The sequence below is a fragment of the Emys orbicularis genome, chromosome 7 (genome assembly GCF_028017835.1).
Source record: "Emys orbicularis isolate rEmyOrb1 chromosome 7, rEmyOrb1.hap1, whole genome shotgun sequence".
Lineage (NCBI taxonomy): Eukaryota > Metazoa > Chordata > Testudines > Emydidae > Emys > Emys orbicularis.
In genome coordinates, this window is record NC_088689.1 from 116,087,656 (window position 1) to 116,113,355 (window position 25,700).

Sequence of the window (25,700 nt, forward strand, 5' to 3'; positions counted from 1 at the left end):
TTTGTCCTCTGACACCTAGCAACCAATGCCCAGTGTCCTGGTGATTGGATTTGCCATTGTCTTCTCAGATTCTCCACTGAAAAAAGACTGGCTGAGACCTACCTCGTATCAATGACCCATTCAAGCTCAGACAGCTAATAAACATTCACATCTATGTCTCTTAGCCTGTGAGGCGAGTAAACTGTCCTTTACCTAATGCCCTGCCTGCCCACTGGGTAGCCTTACGAACTATAGGGGAAACTGAGGTATGCATAGGCTTAACAAAAATATTACAGAAAACTCCCACTTCATAACCTAGTCCAGCCTTCTCAGCCAACAACTAAGACAGACTTTTGGAAGGTGTACCGGGTGGTGGGTGGAGGGGAAATGTGCAGACTACATAGTCCATGAAAGAAATGAAGATGTGTAATCTGCAAACTGCACCATGGGACTCCCAAAGTTACACTGTTAAAACCTCTTACATCCCCCTTCCCTCTTCAAAGGAAAAAAAAAAAAAAAAAAAACAGAAAAGTCAAAGATAGCCTTTTAATACAAATTTGTAAAACCTTACTTTAAGCAATTTTGACAAAATTTCTTAGGACATTTATAAAAGAACATTTGGTCCTTTTACAAGTCTTTCCCCTCCCCCAGTTAAATACATTTTACAACAATTAAATATACATACAATGCAATTTTAATTAGAAAAATTATATTGCACATTACACTGAGACATACAACATTACAAATATCAGCAAGTCATCCCAGCAGTATTTTCAGCTTGGCTCTAATACTTAATTAAAAATAGATTTTCACACTAGTGCCCTAAACATAAGATGTGGCCTGTGTTTTGCAATGTTTTATTTCAAAAATACTTTTAAGAAGGGGGGTGCAGGGAGAAGGAAAAATTGGATCATTTGAGGAGATTGTGTCTTTCACCTTCAGGTCACCAGATTAAATCCAGTACCATAGTAACCCAAGTTTATTTCTATGGGATGATGGCTATTAGGTGATTATGAAAAGCAAATTGGTGACATCAGCCCTGTTTCTAGCAGACAGGTGACTACATCCTATTTGGCGTCACGGCTAGTGATCTGCACTGAAAAGTCATGGAGAGTCAACTCTTCTCCGTACTAGATGTAATGTATTCATCTAATACAAGGCTGAGGCATACCAGCTGGACAGAGCAGAGATGCCTGCACTGCCTCTGCCCATACTGTACCAATTCCGCAATTAAAGAATGTCAGTCTAATTTTGGCAATCCACATAAAAATGAAAAAAGTGTAATCCTAAAATTAAAAACTTGAGAAAAATAAAAATTGTACAGCCTGGTTAAGCAAACTGTTCCTTTGAGAATTACCCAAATTTAACATATACTTTTACTTAACCCCCAACTGGAACTTGCATTTCAGCTCAATTTTTCAGAAGGCACAAACACTACTGTAAGTAGTGGGGCATATAATGCGTGTTCAAAGGGCTTAACTGAGGATCAGGGAGGTTTTGCTGTCAGCAGAAGTAGTCACCAGGACACCTGTTGGCATGAACTAATTGCTTACAATAAATTGTAAACTGCAAGTTTTGGAGGCCCTATGTAGGTTTCTTTTCACATTACTAACTTTAATAAAGTTTCTCACTTCAAATCACCGGCTAGTAAGAGGTCTGGCCCAGGTAGCAGCATTTTGGAATGCCCGGATATTTTTGCTTTATGCCTTCCCCAGTAAACAGAATAGGCTTCTTCCATATACCCTTTGCACTTGAATTAGCAACTGAGGCTGATTGTATCACCCGCATTCCCCTAATACATCTTTGGATCACAACACCTTGGAAGCATGTTTTGCTTTAAAATAGGCACTGAAGTGACTATGAAATATTCTAGTAATAGTTTTGAAACCCATAATTAAGAAAAAATACTATATAGCTCAGGATGCATCTAACTTCAAAAAGGCACCAGACCCTCATACACGTTTTGGGAACTTTACAGCTGCTACCTGTCATAAGTCGCCCTCTCTTCCCCCATTCTCAAAAGTTACCAGATAAAAATAGGAAGACAAGATTTTGTTTCCTGAATACATGATAAATCTGTTAGCAAGAACAGAAAAGTCTAGTTGGAGGTCCCTGAGATGCATCTGTATACCAAGTTAAGCATGCGCCTCATATACATGGACTTCATCACGTTTGTTAGAAATGTTTTATGAAAGCAACATATGGCTTATGAATAACTTGATTTCTGTCATAAGACTAAGATGATCTGTATATACACACACACATTAAGTTTGGCTCTGTTACTTTGAAATTCCTATTGAAGTTTTAGCTCTATAAGTAGGAAACAATGTGGTAGCTGAATACACTAACTGCAGTCTAAAAGAGATTTTAAAATATAGATTTAACTGATGAGAAGCACTAAAAATAGTAATCCTTAAAATAAGTTGTGTTTCAGTCTCAGTTGAAGGGATTTTTTTTCCTCCTTCATGACAAACTGTCCCAAATTCACTTGCTTTCTTCCCAAGTATTCACACAGTCATCCTCAAGCATGCCTGAGCTGCACTTGGTGCAGCTGAGGGGCAGGTGGCAACCAGCCAGTTTTCCACCCTCCCCTCCCCCCCACCACAGCTCATCATGGAGGCACAAAAGGGACTTTCACAAGGGAAGATTGAGTTACTAGCCACTATGGGCCTGACCTGTGAAATGCTGGTGTACCTCCTGAAAGTTGATTAACGCACTCCACTGCTACCGTTTTCGATAGAGGGATCTCAGCATGCTGTAGGCTCTGTATGAATTCCTCAACCATGGCGACACCCATCAGCATGTACAGTACAATATTGGACTGAATTCACAGAAAAAAAGATATAATCCAACGTTCTTTGGGATATGCATAATAGGCAACATCCTTCCAGTATTTAAAATACCAACTTCAGTTTCTTTGGGACTCAACATTGTATGACCAAGGCACTCCAAAAGTAACTGACTCCATTTAACAAAAATATATTCTCACTCAAAGAAAAGCTCAGTTTTTTCAATGAGGGAAGGTAAGCTTAAGGCACTAACCCCAAAAGCACTACCAACAATATAATTACTTTGTTTTCATATTGTCAGATAATTGTATACTTCTTCAGGATCTCTTTACAAAAGGCATTAGAGATTAGGTACATGACAGAAATAATCTAAAGAATATTTTGAACATCTGTTCAGCTAAGCAATACAAGGTGAGCAGCTGAGAGAGTTCAGAGTGGCTTGTGCATTTCCCCTACAAAGGCACCTTGTTCTTAAATTATTGGTTTCTATAGCTAGTATGCTTTTGTGAACGTGCAATTCATGTTAAGAACACTGCTTTAAACATCTCATGCCTGTACTGAGAACTTTTCTTTTATGACTAGGAGTTGCCTCTCAAAGCTGTTATTCTAAACACAACCCTGTTTCAACCAAAATCCACTACAAATATTTCTACCTGAGGAACAAATAACATTGTTATTGCTAGTCAGAACAATCCAAATGATTAAATTTGGTGATAAAATTGCACATTCCCTTTCCTTTCCATCAAAACGCCAAAACATTTTCAACTTAGATACTAAACTTTTTCCAAAGGAACATCATTTACAATACAGCTACAAAAAGGTAGCAAAATTATTTTCATGGCACATGCCAATTGCTTTTTTAAATTAAAAAAAAAAAAAAAAAAAAAAAAAAAATTGTACTCCCAGATTATCCAGCCTTCATCTGCAATACAAGGTTTGCTGTGTGAACTTTTATCAGGACAGAACTCTGTTCAAATTGTATTTAGAGTTCCCATTGCTTTACTACATTTCACTTTGAAGACGATTAAACTCTATCAAGATCTCCCTCTCAGTTTATAGTTAAATCCTTAAGAAACATAGTGGCTATTTAAGTGACTCAGTATATGTAGGGACGCATCGCAGGTGTACAGTTGTAGATATTTGTATCAGAATCAGAGTCCACTTTCCTCCTTGCATATTATGAAGCATTACTCTGAAGAACAAATTCAGATCAAACCCACCATCTGATCAATCTGTCTCATGTAAATACTCTTCAGCGGCAACAAGTATCTTCTCTCATCAGGAACCCTATTGCACTGTGAACAAAGCAACAAATCATAAAATTCAAAACTCTGTATAATCAATCATGTACATTTTCTGTACTGCAGTGTTACAATCTCAGGCACGGATCCTGCAAACACTACCAAGTGTAGAGCTTAGCACCATATGCAATGGTCTCACTGACCAACAGGATTACTCGTGGCAGTAAGTACTGCTGTGCCGGGTAGTGTTTGGGTCCTCACTCTCCTGCCCTTCCGAACCCTGATTAGTACCCCGCACGTTCGGTCTTAGGCAAACTTCACAACAAGTCGTGTTCTCTTGGTTTGTATTTGGAGTTTTTCACATGTTGCAGCATGGAGGAGCACAGGTCACTTGCAAGTTTAAACTAGAGCAAGTTACAGAGAATCCACCATTTAAAGTCTTTAAATCGTGACTGGAGGACTTCAGTAACTCAGTCAGAGATTAGGGGTCTATTACAGGAGTGGGTGGGTGAGGTTCTGTGGCCTGCAATGTGCAGGAGGTCAGACTAGATGATCAGGATGGTCCCTTCTGGCTTTAAAGTCCGGGTCTGAGCTGGTGGTTGGGCAATGCACAAAGCTGACCTCTAGGAATGAATGGAGGACACCAATTTACTCTGTGCACATCCCCTAACAATCAGGTGACAATTATTTTCAATTACTATGAAAGAGGACAGTCGGAGCAAGGGACCTAGGATCTGACAGGTTGTATTCCAAGCCATCCAGACCCATTCAGATACGCATTCACTCTAATTTTCAAAAGTCTTGAGATGTTCAGTATTTTTTAAATATCTGAATACAAGTTTGCTGCACAAAGTTCATTAGTTACCACTTCAAAGTTGCTTTCTTCTCCCTCATCTGTCAAGGTGTAATATTCCACCACCCCTTTCTCCAACCACACAGCCAGAGACACTTTATATACTGCTTACGTTAGAACTGGAGTTCATGGCTTTTAATTCGTTAGGCTTTAGTTTTTCGGCATTCCTTTCCTCTTCTTCAGGGAAGGTATCTTGCCATAGCGAGTCACGAAAACGTTTATCCACAGACACAATGTGCCCCTCAGTAGTAAACATATATTTATTTCCAGATTTGTGCACTGGATTCTCTTCATCAAACAACTAAACAAGAGGCAGGGGAAAGAGATAAAGCATGACGCTATCCATCTAATGAAACTCATGTTTGTTACCAGGACATTCATCAAATGCATGCACACAAATTCAACATGACACCAAACAAGTCAGTACACCAAACAATCTTGTCACATTTTTTGAGATTGGAGGCACACATTTCCATTAGAGTAAAAGGAAACTATAATTTTAGGGTGGGGGTTGTTTGTAATTCTAAAAGCAGAGAGCAAATGGTGGTAGTTAGAAGATGACTACTCAGTACGAGAGCTGAATACTTTAAGCACTCATTTTGCACTAATTTAAGTGCTTACATGAAGTGTGCAGACTAAAGATATTTTCCTGAGGAATTCAAAAGTTTATAACATGAATCATGGCAGCCAGCCTTTCCCTTCCCCCCCAGCATTGTGCAATCTATGTCACTGGACATTCTTAAGAACAGGTTAGGCAAGCACCTGTCAGGGATGGTCTAGGACAGTGGTCTCCAACCTTTTTATGACCAAGATCACTTTTTGAATTTAAGGGCAACCCAGGATCTACTCCGTGCCCCCCCCCCCAAACCCCGCCCCGCTCACTCCATCCCCCTCCCCGCACCCTCACTCACTTTCACCATGCTGGGGTAGGAGGCTGGGGTTTAGGAGAGGGTGCGGGCTCTGGGTTAGGGCCCCAAGGGGTTCGCAGTGTCGGGGGGGCTCTGGGCTGAGCCTGGAGCAGGGGGTTGGGATGCAGGAGGGGGTGAGTGGTGCAAGTTCTAGGAGGAAGTCTGGGTGCAGGAGGGGGCTCTGGACTGGGGCAGAGTGTTGGGGTGCAGGAGGGGTTACGGGGTGCAGGCTCCAGGAGGGGGCTCAGAGTGGGGCTTGGGGTGCAGGAGGGGGATCAGGGCTGGGGTGTGGCCTCCTGCTGGTCAGCACTTCCTTCCAGCAGCTCTCAGTCGATGGCGGGTGCAGCGAGGCTAAGGCAGGCTCCCTGCCTATCCTGGCCCCACACCGCTCCCAGAAGGGAGCAACGCGCCCCTGCGTCCCCTGGGAGGGGGGTGGGGGGCAAGTGGCTCCACACACTTCCCCTCTCTGCAAGCACCACCCCCGCAGCTCTCTCGGCCGCCTCCCACCCCCGCTCCCGGGGCCACGCTGGTCACTTAAGGGAGCAGCATGGGGCCGGGGTAGGGAGCCTGCCTTAGTGGCAGCCACACTGCACTGCCGGAGATCACGACCGACTGGGAGATCTTCTAGGATCAACCAGTTGATCACAATCGACCGGTTGGTGACCACTGGTCCAGGAATACTTAATCCTGCCTCAACAAGGGATGGAAATGGGGGGATGGGTTTCATGACCTCTTAAGGGCCCTTCCAGCCCTGCATTTCTACGATTATTATTGTTGCTTGCCTGCAGTCCCTACAAGAAAGCTTCTTCCTTGTAATATAAAGTTCCCGAGTGTTTTGGTGATTGTGATAGACGTAAATACATACCAGATACAAATATTTACATGTTTCACTGAGAAAGAAGCTCTCCATCCGGTCCTCTTTTGACTTCTCTATGACATGATGCAATGTAGCATAGCCACATCTAAAATTAAATTTAGTTTGGATTTATTTCCATCCTATCTGACATTTAAGAACAAAACACATTCCTAACTTCATTCAGACCAAATGCCAAACATGGGTTGAAGTTAAAATTAAAGTAAGATGAGACATCTCACACTTTAGAAAGATAGAGGTTTATACCACTACTGTTATTTGTGAACTAAGCCACACATTTTGTTATACAGTACTACCCTAAAACAAATGTATTGGGATAACCAGTGCAATATAATATATTTGTAGCAAGAATCCAGATTGGTCAGAGAATGACCATACAGAGTCCTGATCTATGCCTTCACAGTTTAACAACTTCTCTGGGAAACTGAGGAGGGCTGCCAACAGTCTCTTGGTCTTCCTTATAGCCACAACTTGGGGTATCATTAGGAATACATAAAGGCAGTTATCATCCAGCCTAGTACTCTAGCAGCAGTTATATTTCACAAGTCTTGAACAAATATTTGGTTGTTGGATGACTTTTGAAAAGTAATAAAAACAAATTCTGTGCCTAAAAATGTGCAAGTGAAAGATAATCTAGGGTCATTTTGCAACACAGAGAAGCTACATTTCACAGTGTTTTATTTGGAATCACTGTATTTATTTTAGCAGATAGGTCTAAAACCATATTACCTCAAGTTTCCTGTATGAGTCCTGCAATAACATTAGTAAAATAGGTACCAAGCCCATACTCAAACATCAATGGCACCATTTAAGAGTAACTTTTGTTTTGATAAGGAGGTAGTCTCAAACCAAAATGTTAGATCAGAGAACCCCTAAATTTTGATTAAGTCCAAACTTAAACTAGAGATTGGTCTGAGGTTAGGAATATTCCTCTTAAGAGAACTTAAGCAAGTCAGTTTTCTCCCTTTTGCCAAAAACTGACCCAATTCTCTGGAAAAATAGTATCAAGACAAAAAGACATTACTGAAAGGATCTTTTGTTTAAAAAAATAAATACATTTAGAAAACATTCAAAAAAGCACTCTGAATATTCCTTCCCAGTTGAAGATGCAGATTTCTACCTGAAGACAAGCCAGTTACATCACATGTATATGCGGACTCAAATAAGAAACCTCCAGAATTTATTATTAAATGTAACTTTTAAGTACTTTGTCATCTTTCTGAAAAAAATATTTATCACCTCTTTACATTTTAAGATCATTTAGAGTCTTAAACAAATACACATTGACAGTAGACAGAAGGGTAAGGACTTTGAAAACTGACTTGACTTTTGTATATTTTTCCAGACTCTGAAGAATATCCATGCCTACATGAAGGTAAAAAGGATTCTTTGTGGCCTGGGTAGAGAAAGAAAAGAAAGAAAGAAAAAAAGTCAGGAATTCAAAATATTGTCAAGCTGGTATTTATTATGGTGGGGGTTTATTGGAGCTATAAAGGAGTTTAGTGGAGCACATTCTCAAGATAGCCATTTTTAGACAGACTAGTCAGTGCCCCCACTGTTTCCTGGGGCTTTTCATAACTTGCCCCAGTGGAAAGGTCCTGTTGGGCCTGCCCTCTGGAAGAGAACAGATGCAGGAATCTTTGTTGGTTTTCTGGCAGAGAGAAGCTGATGGTTTAAAAAATGTATTATTGTTGCCTTTGGACTAAATCAAACTGTGCCAGGGTGAACCTGAGAGGAGAGGTGGTTACATGCCTTTGCACAGATCCTGTTTCCACTGTAACAGCTGCCACACCAAGTTTAAATATTAATTCTGCCATATAAGTATTTGTTCAAGGATCTGCTACGTATGACATCTGAAAGAAGGCATTTTGAGTGTGTTAGAAACGACTTCTAATTCAGCGTCTGTTCAAAGCAAGCAGCACATGCTGTTTTACATGTCTGAAACACAGTGCGCTAGGGAGACTTTCTATATAAAAAATATTTTTGATGGACTGGCATGAGGTTTGGTGCCTGACCATGACCAAGTACATAATAGAAAAAGCAGAGGTGCATTCTGAAACCACAGCACTTATATAGGCCACATTCTTAAAGAATGAGAAGTACCTGGTAAAGAAGATAGGTAGATTCCACCAACTCTGGCCTCAGTGGATAGAAGAGGACATCTGGTGCCTGTAACTGCCAGTTGTACCTCTCTGGAAGAGCTCCATATCGTTTCCATATGGCATAATAGAAGGCATGGAGACAAATAGCATCTTCCACATCTCCTATTAAAACCTAGAAATAATTAACAGCTATAAACATGTGCATGTAAGAAACACTATGCTAACACAACGCAGAGACAGTAATTCACTTTTCATCCCACATATTGCATTGGATGCCCAGATGTAACATACGCCTCAAGAGGGAAGAGGCCCGAATAAAAGCAGAATCATACTGTTAGTTCATTCACACCAGAAACATTGGCATGAGGGAGCTTATATCAACACATCACAGATCCCTAAATGGCAAGATTAGCATCAGAATTAATTCTTGAAAATTGGGGACTAGTTTAAAGTCTAGTGAAGTGCAGGCCAAGCTTCTCAGCATCGCTTTGCTGAGTTCAGTCTTAGGGCAGGTCTACACTAACCCCCTAATTCGAACTAAGGTACACAACTTCAGCTACGTGAATAACGTAGCTGAAGTTCGAAGTACCTTAGTTCGAACTTACCTCGGTCCAGACGCGGCAGGCAGGCTCCCCCGTCGACTCCGCGGTACTCCTCTCGCCGAGCAGGAGTACCGCAGTCGACGGCGAGCACTTCCGGGTTCGACTTATCGCGTCCAGACAAGACGCGATAAGTCGAACCCAGAAGTTCGATCGCTCGCCGCCGAACTACCGGGTAAGTGTAGACCTACCCTCTGGTTCAGTTTTAGGCAGAGTTACCCCACTATCTAGTCTTGGCCCTCTCTTTTGCAGACAGTCAGCCATGACAAACTGGTTGCTGGGTTTGCAGGGGACTCCAGGATATGGTCAGACCAAAGGCGCCAACTCCGTGGGTGCTCCAGTCCTGGAGTCCTCCAGTCCTGGAGCACCCATGGAAAAAAAATGAGTGGGTGTTTAGTAAACACCCACTGGCAGTGAGCTCCCCGCTATCCCGCCAGTGCCTCCTGCCCCAGTGATCAACCCCTCCTCCTTCCGCCCGCCGCAGATCAGCTGTTTTGCGGCATGCAGGAGGAGTGGGGGCGGGACAGGGGCTGAGCGAGGGTTGAGCACCCCTAGGGAAAGGAAGAAACTGGCACCTGTGGTTCAGACTCTCACTTGTGGCCAGAACTAACATTAAAATGAACATCTCTAATAAACCAACCCACCGTACTACCTAGTCTCCAAAAGACTGAAAATTGAGATTACCTGTAGTCCAGGAAAAAAGGCTTGCAGAGAATCAATCCAGGTGTTCATCAGCTGCCCACTGAACATATTTACATTAACATAGAGAGGAGGGTCTCCTTCACCTTCATTACAGGCTTCCCGTCTGCAAAGCAACCATAACAACACATGAACGTTTCGTTTTCAGGAGAGCACAAGGCACGTTAATGCTAAATTCTTACAACATTGCCATAACTTACAACTATCACAGAAACTGTGAATTCTACAGATGTGGGGATACTATATTTTTTTGAGCCTATGTTATTATAAGTCATTAGGAAAACAGGGTTAATCCCATATAATATTCATTATTTATATAAATTCAGAGCCTAATCCTACTCTCACAAACATCAATGGGAGTCTTACCACTGACACAAGAAGGGTAAGATTGGGCCTTAAACAAGCATGTATAGTACTGTTTCTCTCTCTTGCACGCACCCACACACCCTTCCCTCCCTCTGGGATGGTCTGTCTTTTTTTACTACTGTCCCAAGTAATAAAGACTGGTTTAAATGTACAGTGATTTACCATTTCTCTTCTCCTCTCCCCCATCAACTGATCTATATAGGAGTACTATTGGTGCAAATTTCAAACAACAGTGGCCAGATAATTCCATCAAGGAAAAATTGTTTGAGATCACAGCTTCTCCAAAGAGAGCAGCTGATACTATACAACTTATCACCCAGCACTGGAGCGTTTGTAAGTTTAAGAAAATCATAGCTGTGGGAAACATACCCTCTTCTTAAGTAGTTCTGAATACTTCGATATGCATCATTGAACATCTCTAGGTCTTCCTTTTTTCCAAAAAGGATGTAAGATTTCAATAGATACTCATAGAATGAATCCAAACCCGCTCCTAAGCCACTTTGCTTTCCAACCCAATGGCCAGTTTGAATATTCACGACATTTCCTTCAGGGATAGACAGACAGAAAGACAAAGATTTATGTCTAAGACATTTCCTGGTGCATATTTTAGTTGAAGCACAGGTGACAACTCATTTTTAAAGTTCCAATTCTTGATCTGCACATATTCAAGTTACAAAATAACTATAAGGAAAAAGTATTGTCAAAAAGTTAATGCTTGTTTGCTCAAGGAATGAATTAAGCTTAGTACTCTCATGCAGTTATTCAAAGACTAACGGTCCTATCCTGCAGCCTTTACTCACATGCTATTTTAATTTATGTTAATGGAGCCTACATATGTAGGAACTTCAAGTTTGTGCCATACTCAGAAATTGATTTCACAATTGTGGTTTTTTGGAAAAATCCAACCATCAGGGGTTTGTGTCCTGGATCTCTATGATGCTTTCCCTGTACATCCACAGAACATCACAGACAGATAACAAGCGTACATATGTAGAGAGCCCACAATATCAAAGTCAGATAGAAGATAAGTGGTGCCCTTTATATACACTGGAGAATGTGTGAAGCACTACTGTGCAGGAAGTCGGGAATCTAAAAATAGAAGGACGGGAGACAAGACAGTTAATACATCCTGTTCTGACTGAAGTGACTAAAACATCTGGAAAGCACATGGGAGCATTGACTACCTAATAGTCCAGTGTCGTTGCTCCTAAGACTCCACAGTGCTTTAACAGCTCGCCGTGCCACCCATTCAAACGTGGAATCTCCAAGCAGCCGGCTAAGAATGCCAAACTCCACCAACAAAGAGCCAGCGCCTGCAGTACAGGTCTCATTATTGCTGTCAGGAGGGACTCCCGTCTTTAGATTCACCTGTGAAACAGATACAGGAGCTTCAGTTGCTCAACATGTCATGCAACGAGTGCTACAATATTCTAAGTTCCACTCTTAGCTGTATTATAGATGCCAGGCTTTTTAATGGAGTGCGCATTAGTTACATATATTGAGAAGAGATTAACTTCCCACCAATTGGAGCCAGAGCTGAATGTATTGCAATCCGAGTTCAAACTTCGGTCCCTGAAATTAGATGTCTAAGTAGGATTCATATGCCTAAGTAAACAGCCCCTGATTTTCAGAAGTGCTAAGCATACAATTACTCAACTGCAAGTGCTCAGCACCTATGAAATTCAGGTGCTTAATTTTGTGCATTGAGGTTTGTAAACTGTGAATTACAGCTTCACTCTTCTGTGCACCTCAACTTGTTCCCTCGTTCCTGGGAATGAAAGGACACTGGCAATCTCTTTATACTACATACAGTGGATGCAAACATAACAGCTCAAAAAGTAATTACAATAATCCTTTAAAATTCATTTGGTTGTTGTGAAGAAGAGAAATACATCCCAATAAAGAAGACTGAGGTAGGACACCACATTTCATCTGCAGAATAGGTGATCCATTCTGAAACTGCAACATTGTAGCTAGAAACAATTACCTAAATGATGAGCTAATCTTCTGCTATGAGATGCTATGCATCTTTCACAGGGAAAAAAAAAATCTTTCTGCAGTATCCACATTTAAGTCCATTACTACTTCATGGCAGAGATAATGTTCTCATTCTCAACAGTGTTTAGTGGGAATCTCATAATTCTGCACATTTAAAGAAATATTCTGCCTTCACACTCGAATAAGGAATCTCAATGGCAGAGATAACTTAGATCTGCAGCAGCTGCAAGAGGCCCTCACCAATGGCGTACAGTTTTATCTGCACAAGAGAGCCAAGAAATAAATGGCCATCAAGACAGGATTGCCATCTCTGCCCTAGAAGAATTATTTCCCATTAGTTAGAGAGCACTATGGGGTAAGCCTGGACTCCTGCTACTCACCATACTGCATTCATTCTGCAAAGCAATCAGTGCAGCACTGTTCACAAGCACTAAATTCCAGGCCTTGAAAAAGTTACTTGATACCTGTGAGCCCAAGGATTAAGCTTAATAGCCAGAAGGAAAGACAACTGACCTGCCATACTGCGTGCACACACTCTAATTGTAAAGAAACAACTGTTTTTATTCAGTAAGATTAATTTAATGATGCATGAACAGAAGTTAACTGGCAATAACCCCCACAAACCTCTTGCTTATGTCCTACTCATTAAAGCTTTCTTGGCTTCAGGTCACCTTTTCTTCAGGTCTATCACAAGATAAATTTACCTGGGCCATCTTCAGTTCCTACCCCCACTCCCTCATTTCCTGGCTGCCATGATGGTGGTGGAGACTCAAGGGGTATCTCCTCTACTCTTCTCCTCTCCTCTTCCAGCCTTCACTTGAGTGCTTCCCCTGGGGCAGCTCCTGAACACCACTATATGGATGCATTGGACTTTCTCCAAGAGCAACCCATCAGAGTGAAATGGTCCCAAATCCTTGTCCATTTCATTACTGCCCACAATGTTCTGAACAGCAAAAACTAAAAAGACACTTGTTAGACAGGCTCTCCAGTGAAATTGAAAACTGACAATAGATCTGGTTGGAAAAAGTGTAATAAGAATTCTTCCCTTGCTCCAGGATTTTAAGAATGTCAACATTCAGAAAGTTTTGAACCGCTATATAGTTGGCCAAAACATGGAAGGTTTTCACACACAGAAAAAAAAATCAACCTTTTTCCTGTTCCTTCCTTAGCCTCCACCCTAGTTTCAAACAGATGAACCTGGCAAAGAAGTCAATTTGCAGACTCAGGAAAGAGAGACTGCATCGATTTACTATTCAACATTGGAATGTTTCCTTTGCAACACTAAAGACTAGAAACATTTTAAGCAAAAGCTTGGATTCTGCAGACGTTGATGGCTTTCAACTTGCCACAAGTGAGTAGATTTTTCTAACTCAGCGAAGTTCATTTAAGTCATATATATAAAAAAAGTAAATGTCAGTGGTAAGCCAGCTGCCATGCATTACCTCTCATTTTAGAGTGTTGATATAATACATAATAATTTAAACTAGTGTCCATGCTTCTATTCTGGATGTGCACTATTTTGGTGAATCATTAATTCACTGATGCTACTGAAGTAACTCTACAGACATGCCTCCCTGCATGATAACAGTTAATTTTAGTTGGGACCTTCTAAATTAAGATATTTAATGTATACAGTACTTTAAAGTCAACACATAGCACCTTGAGTAATGAGGAAGAGTTAGAAATAAGTCTGTACAGTTTGGCTAGAGTAAAGGAGAATATAACTACCTACTCTACATTCTCTGAACAAAAAAAGTTTAGGCATATCAGAGAAGTTAAGTTTTTAATCTTTAGCCTGGCATCTACAGAGTGGAAAAGTGGGCTCTAAACAAGTCTGCATAGTACTGGAAAATACAGTAAGTCACATTTGATGCCTACAGCTGTACCTTTTAGATAAAAGAAAGATTTCACTACTGTAAAAGTAGAAGTTGCATTTCCTTACAAAGACAAGCATAAGGAAGTTACCGCCGTATATCAATACAGATTGTATCACACCTACCCGAGGATAGGGAATTCCAGTTTTGGTGTTCTCAAAGGCAGGTAGCAGCCTCACTGCCAGATCACGAGCCATATGTAAGAGTTCATCATCATAATCTGTAATGGTCATATCACCAAAGGGTTGCTTGGTATCTGTAATTATTATGTGGGCAGAAAGCAAACTTCCCAAAACCCTATTGGAAGAGAGATTGCAGAACCTTAAAAAAAATCCACAGAATTTGCAATATGAACTCTAATATCCTGCCTCTTGCAGTGTGGCCAATACCTAATGCTACAAAAGAACACTGAGCAAACTTGGTAAAACTCCATCGGTCTGAAGGTTAGGTCCTATCATAAACTGAAATTCAATAAGACAGCTAAGACTGGATGCAGTTATCTCAACATCTCCATTCACAATACGCGAATTTTCTCTTTAGTTTTACTATACGAACAGATTTAGTTAAACTGTGAGAACATTTATAAGAATCTTGGCACACAGTGCCTTTTAATAAGCTTCAAAAATGAGCCATCAGTCAGTGAAGGACTATTACATACGTTGAAAAAGAGGAGTGATTCAGAGAGGACATAACCCACTGCAAAGCTATAAGTTGGGGGAAGAAGGTGGCATCCTTTCTCTCTCACACACATACACACAACCCACCCTTGCTCCCCTCATTCCTGCACCATTAAAGTCAAAGTATACAGTGCAGAAGGCAAAACGAAAAACTTCAGTCCTGGGCTGCAGAGACTCATTTGGGATTCACAGACCAAGCACAATGAATGGAGAGCTTGCACCCCTGGAAAGAGCCCTATAACGCCCTCCCTCAGGATTTGATTAGGTAGGGACTTTTGCTCTATTAGTACAGCTCCACCTTGATACAGTGTCAACATCTGCAAGATCAAATGAAACAGGGCTATGAACCACATCAAAAGTTTTTTAAAAGACTTTTTAAAAGCAGGTTAGAGAGCAGAATGTGTCTTCCCACAATGTTAATTAACTCGAGATAAGACACAATAAAATGAGATTGTAACGGAACAATAAATGAGGACAAAAATATCCAAATTTAACCCATATGAGACCTTTCCTGAAATACCAGTTATACACAAAATCAGAATAAAAATGGATTTTGGTAAGATAGTAGTCAATATCAATGCGTTGGTCCCAACTAGGCTAAATAAAGTGATATTTAGGACATCCTGCGTAGCACATATTCTTCAAATGTCTGGGAGAAGAAAAGAACGGAGAGAGAGGAGAGGAATTCTAAGGTTGGGAAATTATTTTTCTTTTCATTTGCATGGTTTGCAGATTATAGATTACAGTGAATGGCACTGCTGAACTTCAGTTATACTGGAGTGTTACTTTGATGTGGGGATTTCAGTTATGCAAAGCCTGTCTACAATATATTGACAGAAGCCCCTTTTTAGGGAGCACAACAACATATTTTATATCAATACCCTGAATAAACTCTCCACAAAAAGTGTGCGGCTGTCCAAATACTGTCTTGCAGTTTGAAATGACTGAGCAAGCAGCATTAAGAATTATTCAATAAGAAGAAAATTTAAAAGAAAGACTACCTTAAAAATGATCTCCACAGCACACTTGCCTTTTGTTTTAACCCTGACACTTAACAAAAAGAAACAACAGTGGCACTTGAAAGATAGTTCACTGAGTACACCTTCTAGTCACTCTGAGACTAACGATACCTAGTGAACAATTAGGAAGCAATGAAGTTTTTTAGACCAATAAGTTTCTTTTTGAGCAAAGAAACCTCTCTGAATCATTCCCACACACGTAAAACCTCAGTTATTTAGTCAGATATTTATGACCACATACCTGATTGTTGCCTCAAAGACTTGGACTGTAGAATCTTTGTCGAATGAGACTGTGTCAATCACTAACTTCACCGCTTTCTGGAACTCTGAAGAATTTCCCATTACCTTTAACATGAAAGAAAAATATTAAAGAACATAGAGAGGTCGATCAGGTTATTGCACAGAGGAAAAAAGAATTAATGCAGTTTTTATTTTAAGCCACAAATGTGTCATCTGGGTAGAGAATGGTGGCTTTGATATTCGTAGTCAGTGTTTCTACTTATAAACACTAACTTGTCCCCCTTTCCCCTGTACAGCACTTTTTGGAAACTTATTCCATTACACAAGCCAAGAATACTTCACTAAGTAGTTGTAGTGGAAGTACAGAAGGGTATCTAGAACTGCTACAATACATTTTGCCCTTTTTAAATAATACACTTACGTCCCCCCACCCCCCACCTCAGTCAAAACAGCATTCTGAGTCACCTCACACAGCACAAGATAATAAAAACATCTAAAATCGACAAGTCAGCCCTTTCTTGCCTTGTATATTTACTACGCTGTTTTGTTTATTTACGCTAGTATGTGTTGATACTCATATGCCTTCAGTTTAGTTTTTAAAGATCTGTTTGCATTTCTTACAATTTGAATAATACAAGGGGGAAACAAAGCAATGCTTAGCTAACTTTACCCAATGCTAGCAAGGTCCGTACTAACTACACCTGCAAGTAGATGTAGTTATATTGCTTGTTTCAACAACATTAGTGACAGGAAGTTAGAGGAATTTTTTCTATGTAGAGGGAAACATAAAAACAGCCACATTTCCTGTAGAAGCTCAAGAGACGACAAAATATACAAAATAAAGTTATTTCCGCCACAACCATGTATACTGACACCAAGAGTTTTAAAATCAAATTCTCACACTGGTTTTACACTGATGGAACTCCATTAACATCATGGAAGTTACTCCAGCTGTATTCCAGGGTGAGAGGTGAATTCAGCCCTTCCATGAAGCCTCAAGTCCAGCTCAGAGCTTGTTTTCTATGAAGATAAACAGAGCTTGTTTTCCTCCCTCCCCCACTTAATTTTCAGCTTCCCACATGTAGCTATAGAACCTGCCCCTTTAAAAAAGGAAGGAGTGTCATAGGTTCTGTTAGGGCAGTACCCAATTCATTATTTGGGGTGTTCCTGACCAAGTCAAAAGGTGCTGACAACCAAAGGCTTGTTTGATTAACGACACAGAAAATCTGTCTTACAAGTATTGTAGACTGCAGCAACTGCATTTCTAATATAGTAATGCTGCCACCAGAGGCTACTGCAAAACACTAGCAGGATGAGGAAAGGGACATCAATATACTCCACTTTATTAACACCGCTGCATTAGTGTTGGGACAGCGACATGGGATCCATTTTAGCAGCTGTGCCACCTTGTGCTGTGATTGTGAGGCCCTTGGAATAGAGGTTTTAGAAACAGATTAATAAGGTTGGTGTGTAGTAGTCGTTCTGATTTATATTTGTTAATGGTGAACTCAATTATGTAATAAGAGAATGGGAGCTGCCCCTTTAAGAATAGCATGAGGGCACGAGTGAGTTACAGCGGGGCTAGCCAGTATTCAGAATGAGAGCTGCTACTGCAAAAGGAGGCTGGCTTGTAGCTGTGCATTGAGGAAGTCTCTGTCTGCAAGAACCTCCTAAAGGAAAAGGTTTCAATCTCAGAAGAAAGCCGAGTCTTGTGAATAAGGGTGTAAAATGGTATTTCGAGTTAAGCAGGTTTAGTTCTTGGTTGAAGACCTCAACAGGAAAACAGCCTACAGATGCTATGCAAGAAGCAGTGGATATTCAATAGGTGGCACTCTTCTACCAGTATTGAGCCAATGCTCTAGTGTGGCCCTGAACAGCAGTATACTGCTGTACATGAGAGGAAACTAAAAATACAAGTGGACCTGTGGCCATTAAATATGCCGTAACACTTTATTTTTAAAACCAAAGATCAGATATATCAACATTCATTTTTTTTGAAAGCTGGATTCAAGCTTGGGGTACGTGCATTTTAAGGTCCCCTCTACCATTTCAGTTAAAAACATTTTTCCCCTCATTTCCTGCTTTAAGTTCTGTAAACCATTGCTGTGCTCCATCAGACAGCTGCAGCTTTTCACCACAGAGATACATATCCATTTTAGTGATGAGGAAGTGCTTTAGTTTGCAAAAATACATTGTGATCTTTCAGGAAAGACAGTATGTAGAAGAAAAATATACAACTGCAGAATTCATTTACAGAAGACATTGTCCATCCAATAGCTGTGGACAAATGGTAATTATCTGACTGAAGCATCCAGTTTAAAAAACAAAACAAAACAACTGATCTTGCAATGCAAAAAATGAGACTATGGAAAGGCTGTTTAAAATTGTATCATATAGGGAAAGTACTCTTCCTTCTGTACTCAGGACTTCATAAAGTTTGAAAACACTTCACAGAAGTAAATATAAAATTTTGGTTAAGAGAAAAAGCCTACCACGTAAAAGTGTAGCCTGTTGTCCAAGAAGGTACACAGAACACAATCACGTATTATATTTAAGCAAAGGAGGGGGTGGGGTACTCGTAAGTGGTCAACATGTAACCATGTTTGTTACACTGAAGCAGATATAGAATGAGGCCATGTCATACTGCAGCGCAGCAACAGCACTGTAGCACCATAGCATAGATGCTTTCTACAGCAATGGAAGGGGTTTTCCTGTTTCCAAGAGGTCAACTAGATTGACAGAAGAATTCTGGATTTTTCACACCCCTGCACAGCATAGCTATGTTGACCTAACTTTTAAGGGTAGAGTCGGCCTGATATACGAGTCAATGAAAGAGGACACTTACAAAAAGTGATCCAAACTTATTACAGCCACAAGAGCCAGGAGCTTGGGATAGTGAAGGAACCAAGCCAGGAAGAGAACCATGTATTCCAAGAGCGTCTTGAGTCTCCCACTCCCCTCAAGCCTCCTCCCCAACTGATTTTACTCTTTTTCAGGCAGTCCCTCTGACCCCAGTTAAGACACTGCCATCAGGTTTTAATTAGCGAAGAGACTTATCACTGACAATACTATCCAGATGCATTAAAACGGATTTAACTCAATTTGCAAAATTCAGTTTGTTCTTTTCAATCTCCTATGCTACCCTTTTCTCTCCTGGTGATTTCTATCTATTTAGATTGATTCAAAGAACTGCAATTTCAAAAATTCTAGAGCTTTGTCCATTTAACATATGTACAGTGTCTGCACAGCCTGAGAATGCTTTATAGAACTATTGCTATCAAAGATTACCTCTAACACAATCAACCACTGAGGCCTGGACAAGATCTTAAAGATTCTCAGTTTTATCTCCTTTAGCCTTTTCCATAATGAGTGGCTAGCCTCCCCCCACTGCCACTTGCCTTCCTCTCCTCCCCCAAAAAAGCAACTCTAGTCACCATCCATGTCCTCTTGGAAAATACCTAAGCCACTGCAACTTGTGGATTCTTACCTCCTGCTAAGAATTTGAAGATATATACTTTTGTATTTTGACAACTCACCGCTAGGGTATCCAGTGCATCAATCAGAGTTAGAGAGTAGTTTCCCAAGACATCATTGATATTCAGATTTGAACTGAAACAAATACAGTTAAATGTTACATGATAGTTCTATCTATTTACAATCACCATACTAAAAGATAAATCTTAAAAAAATTAACCAGGCAACACCCTCTGTTATAAAGTCTGAGAATAAGCTGCCAATCTAAGTACTATCATATGTATTTGGGTATTTAATTATTTCCAGGCATATAAGACATTACTTTGGGGGAGTGTAAGGGTCTGATGCTGCTAAGGAGTTTGCTTTGGATTCCCATGGGGGTAAAATTGAGCCCTATGACCCTGTCTTGACTGGCAAAAAAGTACTTTTCAACAGGTTACAAAGGCCTCTTACTCCTCTTCAGGACTCAAGCGGATACATTTGAAGGTGCTTCTGATGCATTATTGTAGCCTAGGCTCTCTCCAGGCTACAATACAGTGAATTTAGTCAACCCCCCCCTCCCCCCTTTTATTTTATTTTTTTTGCCAAGGGCCTAGAGAAAGGCATGGTGGAGTTCAAACTGTTTTTCAAGTCTAGCATGTCACTTCCGTCTTTTCTATTGACTTCAAGTGTAGATGTCTTTTTCTTCTTTTTTTTTTTTTAAATAGCGTATTCATTGTACAGCCTTTTCACATTGAATTGTTTGTTCTATCAAAATAAATATGGTCGACTGGATTAGTTTGTTGCAGTCATCCATTTCACTTAACTGTTACACCTATAAAAAGTAGCTTGCTTGTGACAGCCAGGTAGAGGGGCAGGTGAGAATATTTCATATTTATTTTAATAAAAGACCAAACTGACTTTTTTTAAACATACACTTCATCAATTGTTTTCTTATAAAAGAAAAGATACTTTCTGCATAGACTGTATGTAAGACATTGTGAGCAGAACCATAAACTATATACAGGTCAGATGGGAACATTTGTTACATCTTTAACAAATCTGGAATTGTTATTTTAAATAAAAAAGTGGGGGTGGGGGTAGGGATGTATTGCATTGGAGATCAAGCGTTCAGCTTATGTGATTAAGAAGAGTTAAATACAGGCCTGTTATAATAGTAAAACCTCTACCCTGTAAACAGGTAACACACACAGTTGAAATGAAGTTGTTTGGGTAAATGTATATCTGTCGCAACTACAAATGTGTCTTTATTCATTATAAAGAATGACAAGTCTCTAAAGTTGTTCCTTTAAAAATTTACCAGCTTTCTTTTTAAAAGACTACAATTCTTAAGAGTCCAGACTTCAATGGGCTTTCGATCAGGCAGCTAATCTACAGAGTATGGCATTATTCAAGGGTTTTAAATCAACAGTAGGAACTGAGACTTTACAGAGCACATTGCACACATTTGCTATTTGTTGTGCATACAAGAGAGCATACAGGCATGCCAACATCTATGAGCTGAGAACTACAAAAGTACCAAAAAGGAACCTGCACAAAGCTGGTTATCCAGGTGAACAGAGGCTTTCCTTCATCCAGAGAGGATCTCTGACGTAGTAATAGCAACAGTAACAAGACAGCCATGGATGTTTTACCATCAGCAGAAATTTTCTGAAATCTGAATGTGATTCTCGCCCCGGGCAGTCCTAAATATTCTATTTTATAGGACAGCTGCTTTAGCTCTCTTCTGCCATCAGTGAATAGCTATTTCTAAAGAAAAATATGTCTGATTGAAAACAGCGCTCTCTAGAATGAGAGAATGTTAACTTGTTCTCATTTCTCAAAGCTAGAACTCAGTGGCAATTCTAAGCAATGGCCTAGGTTTATGTTTTTAAGGTATTTGCTGAAGTGGCTCTCTGGGATAATCCCCTGATGGCCTGTGCCTCTGCCATCCTTCAAGACAAAAGCTAAGAGCTTTTATATAGTTTTGTATAAGGTTGATTTGGTTATTATATAGAGAGAGGGGATGTTGAATATTTTGCTCTGCAATTTACACGACAGGTTGACCTTTTTTATGATTTTTTTTTTAAGTTGGCCAAATGTCTCTGGGCAGCGTGCCAGTAAGTTAAAAATATCCAAATATATATATTAGCAAGTACAGATTTACTGCACCAAAAAACTCTACTTTCAGCTTCAAAATGTACAAAGATTAACAGTCACTAAATAACGTACATGTACCCAAGTGCTTCCTGTGGCTTTACCTTCATGTTTGTTTAAACACTCAATGCTACTAAAATGCAGTATCAAAAAGGAGACTACAGACCTCTGTACAGGAGGAGAGGATTTTATTTTTATTTTTTTTTAAATCCTTCCTGGTAGTATACTTGCCTCACTTCAGGTCCAATAGATCAAATTGTGAACTCATTCTGAATTCAACCTCACTGAAGTCAGTGGGGTTTAAAACCAAAAACAATAAACACCAACCCCCTTCCCTCCCCCCCAAAAAAACCCAAACAAAAATAGAATTTGCCATTTACAGCATGAAAGCTACACATTTAATTTAAAAATAAATTTCACTTTTTTAAGGCTGCTGCTATGGGAACCGAAACAATAACATCTATAATGTTGACTCAACAACATTAAGCATTTGCAGTATTACCAGTTAGTGCTACTAAAGTGCTTCCATTCTGCTTGCAAAAACTAATAATTTCCTTACAAGCACACATCTGAGAGTAGAAACAATGCTCAAAGCCAAGCCAGTTCTCTACATATATCACAAGATACCTGGGCCATGATATAATTCTATTTGGATTCATTGAGGATTCTTAGGGTACACTTCCTGGTTCGGCGGCAGGCAATCGATCTTCTGGGATCGATTTATCGCGTCTTGTCTAGACGCGATAAATCGATCCCGGAAGTGCTCGCCGTCGACGCCGGTACTCCAGCTTGGCGAGAGGAGTACGCGGCATCGACGGGGGAGCCTGCCTGCCGCGTCTGGACCCGCGGTAAGTTCGGACTAAGGTACTTCGAATTCAGCTACATTATTAACGTAGCTGAATTTGCGTACCTTAGTCCGAAGTGGGGGGTTAGTGTGGACCAGGCCTTAATCCAGACCACATATACAAATTCATTCAGCTACATTAAAAGAAGGAAATTATTGTCCAAGTCACGAGCCGTAAAAACAGGCTAACCAAACCTCACTAGTACATAAGAACGACCATACTGGTTCAGACCAAAAGGTCCATCTTGCCCAGTATCCTGTCTTCCAATAATGACCAATGCTAAGTGCCCCAGTGGGAATGAACAGAACATGTAATCATCAAGTGATATGCTCCCTTCCATACACACAAAAGTAATGTAAACCAGAAGTAAAGGACCAGGTAATTTCTGACCCAAGAAGTATTTTTCTATCTTACTGAATTATTGCTCTTTAACATTCTAACATGGTACTGGGTGGAGAAGTGAAATACAAAGCTGAAAAGATGCCATTTATCATAACTTGACTGGACACAAGATTTTTAAAAGTTACAGTTTGCTCTTTGGCAGTTATAGCAATGCTTGCTGTGTTTTCTTAGAGGAAGCTAAACATATGTGACTCGAGGCATAATCCTAGAATTTAAAAGCATTATGAGGGGATTTAGCTGTCCTATGCCCATGAAAGTCAATGCAAGTCACACACAATTCCCTATAAAAGTTTAGGAGCTAAATACTTCACTTCTCTACAATCAATTATCTGATTACAACTATGCTTTAAAACAGATGGGATAGAATTAATGCTCACCTCCTGAACAACCTGTAGGTGTAAAGGGGAGGGTGGCCTTGGACTTCGACTGGTTTAACACTAAACACTTCCTGGAGTTATTGGGGCTTCTAGTTAAACTACATAGGTTGGCAGGCTGCTACTGTACATGTCTTCATTTATAGATATACACTAGGAGAGACAGAGATACCACAATACGAACATACATATTAGAGCAACAATAAGAATATGAAGAAATTCACAGAGAAATAGAGAATGCTCTTCACCAGTTACCAATAGGTGCAACTAGAGCGAGGAGCCATAGTAGAGAAGTTAGCTTGTTGCGCTACTCTGCACTCTGGAGCTGCTGCCATGCTGCATCCCAGAGGTGACTACATGTCCAGGAGGTATGAAGTGATACTTGGGAACAGTTTGTAAAGTGACTGCAACTCTTCAATGCAAAAAGCACCATGTAAAAATGGCAGTATCCTTGGGCTCTGCATGGTTGGGGCAGAGGGGGTGCATGACCCAGCTGGGCCCTAGGCAGCCACACCCACCAAGGGTCAGGGAAATGAACCAGGAATCCATGGCCAGATCTCTCCAGGCAGCTCTCCTCCCTCCCCCACCTCTAGACAGGCTTCTCTGTTCCCCAAAGCCCCACCTGCCAACCCCCAGCCCTCCTTCCCCTCCCCTAAGCCACCATCTTGACAGCCCCCTGCTCCACACCAAGCCCCCTTCCACCCAAACCTCCTCCCTGCCTGCCTGCCCCCCTGCTCCCCAACCACATCTTCTCTCTCCCCCAGCCCCCATCTTAACAGCCCCCTTGCCTCTCTCCACCAAACCGCCACCAACCAGCCCCCTCCCACCCTAGTCCCCCTCTACCCCCATTTTAAAGCCGCCCCACCTCCTCACCAAACCCCCATCCTGCCAGCCCCCTCGCACCCTAGTCCCCCTCTACCCTCCCCTACCCCCATTTTGAAGCCCCCCCACCTCCTCACCAAACCCCCCATCCTGCCAGCCCCCTCCCACCCTAGTCCCCCTCTTCCCTTCCCTACCCCCATTTTAAAGCCCCCCCCACCTCCTCGCCAACCCCCCATCCTGCCAGTCCCCTCCCACCCTAGTCCCCCTCTTCCCTTCCCTACCCCCATTTTAACCCCCCCCACCTCCTCACCAACCCCCCATCCTACCAGCCCCCTCTGCTCGGCCCCAACCAGCCCCCCTCTCTGCAGCCGCCGCCGCGCCCCCCCCCAGCCCCGCCACTCACGGGTCGGCGCGGTCGGGGCCCCGGCCGCGGCAGTGCACGGGGTTCAGCTCGTCCTGCGGGAACGCGTGCCGCATGTAGTTGTCGTAGCCGAAGACGAACATGCCGCGGGCCGCGTCGCGGAGCTGGGCCCGCAGCTGCGGGGGGAAGGCGCCGCTGTAGCGCTTCTCGTACTCATCGCCCCCGGCCGGGCCGCAGCCGCCGCCCCGGAGCAGGCAGCCCCAGTGGGCGCGCCCGCAGCGCCCGGCGGCCCGCGGCTCCCCGCCAGCGGCCCGCAGCCAGGGCGGGTCGGGGGCCCCGCGCGGCGGGAGGGCGAAGGGGAAGCGCTGGTGGAAGCCCAGGCCGGGCCCCAGCGCGGACACCAACCACAGCAGCCCGTGGAGCCCCAGCCTCAGCAGCAGCAGGCCCAGCACCAGCGACCGCCATTGCATGGTCGCGCGCTGCCCACGCTCATAATTTAAAGAGACCCCGCCGCCGCCAGCCAGCCAGCCAAAGGCGAACCCCGACTCCCCCCTGCAGCACAACACCCAGCCGGCGGGCCCTTTAAGGAACCGGACATATTGTGACACGAGAGTAAATAAGGCAGTCCCGTGCCGGGTCCTGGTTGGTCAGCTTCGCCCTCTACGTCCCCCGCCTGGGGCAGTCCTCTTCGCTCATAGGCTGCCGCGGGATGTCAATCAAAAGAAGAGCCATTGCCCCACTCTGAGAATGCGGCCGCACGCACGTAAAGCGCCGCGGGGCGGGGCCTAGGCCAGCGAGCTGTCGTGGCAAGCTGGGACCGCGGGGTGTACGCAGGGAGCTGCCCGCCAATGGCGGAGCGCTAGCGGGCCGGGGGTGGGGGGGGGGCAGTGACGGGAGCCGCCCCCCCCCCCCCCCCGGGCGTGCTGGCCCTGCGCGGCGGAGAACCGAGGGTTGAAGAGTTGCAGTCACTTTACAAACTGTCCCCAAGCATCTCTCCTGGACATGCAACCACTTCTGGGGTGCAGCCTGGCAGCAGCTCCAGCGTGCAGAGCAGAGCAACAAGCTAAC

General features: G+C 42.3%; 1 protein-coding gene across 1 annotated transcript; it reads right to left on the bottom strand.

The window, feature by feature from the left end:
• Window positions 1-3,702: 3,702 nt before the first annotated feature.
• Window positions 3,703-25,102, bottom strand: EDEM1 (ER degradation enhancing alpha-mannosidase like protein 1). Its single transcript, XM_065407711.1, has 12 exons — window positions 24,675-25,102; window positions 19,755-19,827; window positions 16,220-16,323; window positions 14,408-14,579; window positions 11,595-11,778; window positions 10,780-10,954; window positions 10,030-10,150; window positions 8,748-8,918; window positions 7,967-8,040; window positions 6,636-6,732; window positions 4,975-5,163; window positions 3,703-4,063 (listed from the first exon to the last, which is right to left on the bottom strand). Exons 1-12 carry the CDS (start codon window positions 25,100-25,102, stop codon window positions 3,974-3,976), a joined length of 1,878 nt encoding a protein of 625 aa, XP_065263783.1. The 3' UTR covers window positions 3,703-3,973.
• Between the last annotated feature and the right edge of the window lie 598 nt (window positions 25,103-25,700).